This window comes from Poecilia reticulata, linkage group LG13, assembly GCF_000633615.1.
Source record: "Poecilia reticulata strain Guanapo linkage group LG13, Guppy_female_1.0+MT, whole genome shotgun sequence".
Lineage (NCBI taxonomy): Eukaryota > Metazoa > Chordata > Actinopteri > Cyprinodontiformes > Poeciliidae > Poecilia > Poecilia reticulata.
The window spans coordinates 13,022,296-13,029,511 of NC_024343.1; the positions used below are offsets into that span (position 1 = coordinate 13,022,296).

The following is a 7,216-nucleotide window of genomic DNA, read 5'->3' on the forward strand; positions in this document are numbered from 1 at the left end:
GAATTAAATTTGAGCAAAATAAAGCCACACTTTGCACATATAAATTGGCTTTGAGCCTAAGGTTGCCTGGAGTGAATGTTTTTGTACTTCATGTTTGTGTGAAGTTTGTAAAATTCAGACCTGAAGGGTTCTAGTTTGCTTAATTTCACAACTAGCAATGTGTTATTTTGGTGTAAACTTTCTGCAAACTCCCTCCCTCCTTCCTCTCATTCACTCATTTCAGCCTCCTACTGGCATGAAGTTTCTCGAAAAAGTCATTAAACACAAAACCCTGCAAATGCATAAACATGCATGCACATGAAACAAAGTAAAACCCAGAAAGCTTAAATAGTGCATTGGATAAATTTAGTTTTACTTAAGTCAGATTGGCATCAAGTAAAACCCTTTGAGAACTAAAGTGACTTCCAACACAGTTCATTTCTTTCAAATTTATTTTGTTTTTTGTTTCCTTTTAAAGAAAAACATTCAGTTTAAACCAACATATTCACAGCCCTCGATTTTCTTTTACGCGTTTTGTCTTTCCACAACCATGACCACCCACAAAAGCTGCTGTGTAGTTTGGGAAGGAAGGGAAATTAAAGAACAGGAAGGAGATAAAATCTGTGGCATTGATAAATATATCCCTTTTTAATTGTTAGGTACAATACTCCAAGCAACGTTCCATGGAGAACTTGTTTAACTCATCATTTCAAAAATGATGTTAGACAACCATAAACCTACCAAGACATGACTGTCCAGCAAAGCTGAAAGGCTGGGCATGGAGAGCAATGACCACCCTAAAACCCATAGAGATACATGGTGGTGGCAACATCATACTGTGGGGGTGCGTTGTTCAGGTTTCATCAGACTCGGTAGGAATCTTCAGATTAAGTATAAAATAGAAATGTGTGTCTTTTTCCTTTTACTGTACAATAATAATTTGTCTTGATTTACCACATCAAATCTCCAAAAAACAAATTGAAATTCATGGTTCTAATATGACAAAAATGTGACAAAGGTTGTAGAGTTTTAATGCTCCTGTAAGAGACAGTACATCGAGTCAAGACTTGGTGCGAACAGAGAAGGCTTAAAGAAACACGAGAAATTGTTTCGTCGGAAACTTTTGTCCACTTCTAAAGGAAGAAAGCAATCTATGCTCAGAGAAAGTCATTTACTTTCTGAAGCAAATGTCATTTTGTACAATGCAAGCTGCAGTGCATTAGTCAGATTGTTGCCCTCTTTTCTGCTGCATGTTTGTCAGCGGTGCTGTTTGGGATATAGAGTCCATTGCGAAACAGGGAAAAGAAGAATTCATCCATCAGTTCTAGACGCACGAGCCGGAATCAGTGTCTCAGCGAGGAGGCTGCAGCGGACACGCACATTCGCACATTTCATGATGCGAGAGGAAAATTTCATCAACAACCCAGCGCACCCGCTGCCTCTGCTGGTGCTTGTACGGCGTGGTCTCTGGGGCATACTTCAGCACCTACAGGAGACAAAAGGAAGAGATAGAAATGGATGAAAACTTAACAACTGAGCCAAACAGACAGCACTATTGCTATTAATTAGAAAGAATGCCTGTGCATTTTTTGCAGCAAAAGACCCAAATGAAGGAGCAAGTTGCTAAAAAAGTTCGATTTTGAAGCATCGTGCAGGAGAATGGATGTATTTTCTATTCATCATATAATGTAAAGTTAGTAGGCTGATCTATAAGTGGAGCGTCTGGCTGGCTGCATTCACCGGAGTCCTTACAGACTTTGTGCCGGGTGGGCCTGTCTATCACTGTTGTGGTCAGAGGGACGGAGCGGTTGGTCCCATACCATCTCTGTGCATCACACTCCTCTCTTGACAAGACAGCTACCCACGGTGGTTTTCTCTCTTACTCATTCGAAATGACATTAGGACATTGTTACAGTTGTGCTCTGAGACACCAGATTTATCTGCAGTGTGGGCAAGGATCCATCAAACACCACTGACCAAGAAGTGTAGGGGAGGAAATAACTACTCCAGAGGACGGGAGCAATGCTGACAACCTTTAACTTGGACACCTGTAAGAGGCTTCAAAGGGGATTTGGTGTATTAAAAAAAACAAACTATCACATATAAGAAAACGTCTTCGAGTGATCTGGTGATATTTTCAGTTATTGTGTGTTACAGCAGCTAGGATGGACAAATGCGAGGTACAACAACCACCCCGACAGTTATAACAACAAGCTATGCTAGAAATTCTGAGTTTTTATCACTCGTTTGTTTCTTCTTATTTCCAGTTTGTGTTTTTGTTATTGTTTTTTTTTTTTTGGAAAACTGGAGAGAGTCCCAATGGATCCCAATACAGGTTTAATAAAAAAAATGAATATTTTCAACAAATACATGGCACAGAAAGGAAACTCAGAAGCTAGAAAGAAACATAAATGTGCTTAGAGATTACTCTACAAAACAAACTGGCCAGATGCTGCTCCATCATAAGGTCAACTCAGACACATGGCAAACAGACAACCCTGCATGCGCGCACACATTAAGGTAGGTTACAATGGAAGGTTTTTGGAAAGGAGGTAGGAGACTGGAATAAACCCACGTATGAGCAGGGAGAACATGCAACTCATCACAGAAGGTCCCTGTCCAGAGGTTTGAATCCAGTACTGTCTGGCTGCGAGGCAACAGCAGCAACAACTCCCACCTATTTTAAGATAAAGCGCACATTCCTCCATAAGTGATGCAGTGACTTTATTTAACACAGCTGGATGAAGGAAATGGTGAGTGTGATTTCCCAGCACAGAAGCTGCAGTGTCAGTAATACTTGTGTGTCGCAGTTACTGTTTCCTTTAGTAGTAGTAGCTGCTGCTAAAGGAAGCAGTAACAGATCCACAAAGAGACCAAGAGATCCAGAAGAAGATGCCCAGCAAACACACACAAAAAAAATTCATGGGAAAATATTCATGAGGACACGAAATCTGACTGTTCATCCGGGCAAATGCTCCTCTTTTATGCTTGCACATTTTTTTGACTGTATTCCACACATTTACATGCTAACACACTCACAGGACAGAGAACAATTACAATCCCAAATCCCACTTTTGTCTAAATTCCTATTGTGTGTGTTTTTTTTACTCTGAGAAGAGCCTAAGGCAGAAAAGGAGCCCTGTGGACCACGTTTCAATAATGAAGCTATAGGAGAACAAAGGCACAAAGAAATGGAGGGAAGCGAGAGAAAAGAAATGAATGACAGGCTTAAAAAGCAAGAATGGTGCATTGCAAAGGGACAAATTGAAAATGGGAATTGGGAAGAATGAAAGGAGAGGGAGACGGGGATGGAAGACAGAACGCTCAGATGATGGAGTGACTGGAAGGAAATGAGAAGCGGAGAGAAAGAGCCAGACTGGTGCTCTGTTGCTTTTGCTGTTGATGCAGCGCCGGCCTCGACACGCTCAGCTTCTTCTTCCTTCTCCTCCCACATTGAGCGTCTCAATATATTTCTTCTTTTAGACGGCCTCTTACTCTCTCGCCGTTTTTTTAAGATGCTCTGAGAAAGTCACTCAAGTGTGAATAAAAAGTTAAATAGAAGCACATGTTTGAAAATCCTGATGAATGTTCACCAGCGGATCTTGTTTGGGTGTTTGATGTGCACTGGCACATTTACAAGTATTGAGTTTGGGTATTTGCTTGTCTTTTTTCTTTTTTTTTTTGTTTACTAAAAAGGCAAAATTTAAAACTTTTACTCATATTGTGATACTTTACACTCCTACAATCGAAATATCACAGAAAAAAGAATTTCTTTTAGAGATCAACCAAAAAGTGAATAGCAATTTTCCATACACAGTGGTGTATTTTCAGATGAGTTTTTTAAATTATGTCTCAGTTGTGTCGAAACAATAAGTGATCAAATTAAACAAGCCAATGAATACATTTTAAAATTAATATTATTTTTAGTTAATATCACAGCTGCAGTACGCAACTCTTACAAAAAATGTCTTTTTTTACTTATTTGTTAAAATGTTCAGTATGCTGTAGCAGTATGATATGAGGCAGATCATTTGTGAAAAAATAAAATCACGCTCCTCTGCCTTCTCTCAGTGCTAACTAGAAACAACCAATCACATTATGTATGTATGTGTAATGAATGTTTAAAATATACCAGTGTTTTGAATCAAACTGTGGCAATATATTAACTTTTCAATGGTCATCTGATTTATGGAGAAATGTTTGTAAAGCAGCGGCATTTTGGAAGTTTAAACAAAAACCTACCATATGTTATTAAAGCTAAATCAATTTAAGCACAAAAAAAAGGAGATAAAAAGATGTAGTTTCAAATGACTAACATTTTCCAATCTTTATATTAAGTTGGACGGCAGGAATCCATCTTCAGTGGATTGTAGGAAATTTGTACTAATTATAATTTAGCAGTCGTATGAAATCAGCAGGGTCTCATCTGAAACAGGAACCATGTCGATGGCAATATATGTTGCTGGGAGACTCGCACGTTCATTGTTAATGGAGATGTCAAAGTTATCCAAGCCACATGGACCGCAGTAACTTAATATATATCACAACAGATGTTCACTTCTGACTGTGCTGTGATAACAGGCCTGTTAGTCCCTGTGCTCATTAGCAAGCATGATGCCTTCTCGATTTCAAAAGGAATTTTAAATTTCCGCTGCCGACCTGTCCAATGTGCACCCTGTGTGCCTGTGACAGCTGGGATGTGCTCCATATGAGCTGTGCTCGCTAACAATAATTTTCAGAGGCGTTCCTGGGGCCCTGCGGCCATTTCCACTTCAGAGTCATGTTTGTTTTTAAAGCCGCCTGGCCTGAAGACCCGTAGAACTACAACTACTCCGCAGTGCTTTTCAGTCATGGTCCATGAATTTAGGTATTTATCTGGATTGCGCGGCTGTTCTGGTAATATTATATTTTGAAGATAATTAACTCCTTAAAGTCTGCCATCTTTCATCTAAAAATAAAAGTTTCTGCTGGTTAAAATATATTCAGTGAGTGTTTGATGGAGCGGTGAATCCTTTACCTCAGAACAGATCATCCTCTGTGGGATTCTCTTTGACCTTGTCCCAACTTTTTTCAAACACACTGCTGGCATCAAGTTCAAAATACATTTATTCTGCAGTCTTTTTGTTGAGCAGGATAAAACCATCAGTCATCATTTCACTCGGGTTTTGGGGAAATTCCTTCGTATTCAGGCATTTGGCATTTTTGGAGATTGTGGAGTAAACAGTTTCTACTGGGAGTTTATAAGCACTGATCACAAGCATAAATGTTATATTTGAGCCAGTCTTTCTTCATGATGGAGTCAATACACAAAAAACAGTTTTAAAAAGAAGATTGAGGTGCACATCTGAGGTTTTATTAGAGGTTTATCTAATCTATGCGATTCAATTCTATATACAGGCTCAAATACATGTAAACACGCCCACTAGAATTTGGTTAAATTTTGGTGAATTATCAAACAAGAACTGTGGAAGAAGGTGGTTGGTTGCTACCAAAAGCACCTGGTCTAGGTGAAACTCGCTAGGGGTCATTTGACCAAATATAAGTGAGTGTGTATGTACTGTACTGCATTTGAACTTGTACATATCATGCAGACTTTTGATAATGGATAATCCACTATGTTATAAAGCTTGTGTTTCGATTTGTTGTTGTAAAATTAGCTACAGATGTTAGCTGTACAATCACTCTTTTCCACTCTGGAAAAGAGCAGTTCGGGAAAAAAAAAAATTCAATCGAAAGCCCCAAATGTATTTAACATTTATGTCCTTTGAGTTGTGTATCAACTAATGCCTTTACATGACAAAAGGACCTGCCTCGTGTAGTTTTGTTGTGGTTTTCGAGGGTTGACAGGTGCAGCCGGTGTTCCAGTTGTTGGTCCCACAGCCACAGTTGCCTCCGCAGCGTTTCACCAGCAGACATCGAGGGAAGAAGACAGCGTTGGTGGTCTTCAGCTCCTCCCGAAGGTTCACGGAGTAGTTCCGAGGTGTGCAGCTATACCGCTTGACGTCGTCATGGAGACGATTCAGATCAACTGGGTATTTAAAAGAGAAAACAGAGAAAAAAAATAGTTTCTAATTATTTTCTGCAAGACAACTTGTGACCCTCATGTATATATATATATATATATATATATATATATATATATATATAGAAATTCTATATTGCTGACGGATGGAGTAGCTTGTCGTCAAATAAGCAATTCCTCCTGTGGGATCAATAAAGTATATTCTGTTCTGTTACATTTTTACTACAAGTATCAACCCACAAAACTCCTGCAGTCAAAGACAGATTTTACCCTCCTTTTGTCTGTTCTCTGTGAAACCCAGAAAATTATTTAAGCACCATCTTCTAAATACTGTGCAATCATCTCTAAAATTAATGTCTGTCATATCTTAAATAGGTCACAGTGCCATATTATTCACTTTGCTTCCAGTGCAGACTGACTTATGTTTTGTTTATGGTACTGTTTGAGAGGCAGAGCATTTTGCTATCATGCTACTCTTTAATTTTTCCATCTCTTCATGAAGTCTGGCTCTGTTGGTTCTTCTTGTCTAAAGAGAGTTTCATTCCTCCCCGCTGTTACTAAATCCTTGCTCAAAAGCAACTTTGGTGTGTTGGAGGTCAGTGAGCCTGATGTGAATTATTTTATAAAGTGTTTTTATAAAATAAATAAAATGTATTCAGTGTGTAAACTTTACATTCCTCTGGATCCTGTTGGGGGGCCGGGGGAGAATATCTCAACTTCATAAGATGTGCTTTTATCTTAAGAGCTCTGTGGTTCCTCCTATCAGTCTGTTATTTCTCATACTGAGGTCGTCAAACCAAAGTTCAGAGCTACCATAACCGATTAATACCTGCTGGCCTCAGGTTGGCAACCAGCTTCTGAAACCAGTAACCTGCTCCCAGTGTCAGAATCTCACTGAGAAAGAAACTGCATTAGGTTTTCTATCACTTTAATACTTCTGCTATAACTGATGGGTATTTGCACATGAAATAAGTCAATAAGAGTTTCATTTACAATGTTTATATCTTCGTGTTATGAGGTAGATCTCAGCCGGCTGGTGACAGAAAAAGTAGATCTTGGTCTCAAAAAGTTTGGGCACCCCTGGTGTAAAGAGAACATTTATGAGAACATTTATCTAGACTATTTTCAGTTGACATAAGTTGATAAATACACATAATCACAAAAACACAGTCAATAGCAATTCTATCTATCTATCTATCTATATATATATATATA

The 7,216-nt window shown here is 38.8% G+C and overlaps 1 protein-coding gene across 2 annotated transcripts in view; it reads right to left on the bottom strand.

The window, feature by feature from the left end:
* Positions 1–989: 989 nt before the first annotated feature.
* pdgfd (platelet derived growth factor d) overlaps positions 990–7,216 on the bottom strand; it is a 64,163-nt gene continuing 57,936 nt past the window's right edge. For both annotated transcript variants that reach the window (XM_017308088.1, XM_008425506.1), the window contains 2 exons: positions 5,790–6,007; positions 990–1,465 (listed from right to left, as the gene is read on the bottom strand). In XM_017308088.1, coding sequence (XP_017163577.1) covers positions 1,331–1,465; positions 5,790–6,007 — 353 coding nt within the window. In that variant the 3' untranslated portion in view covers positions 990–1,330. The remainder of the gene's footprint in view (positions 1,466–5,789; positions 6,008–7,216) is intronic.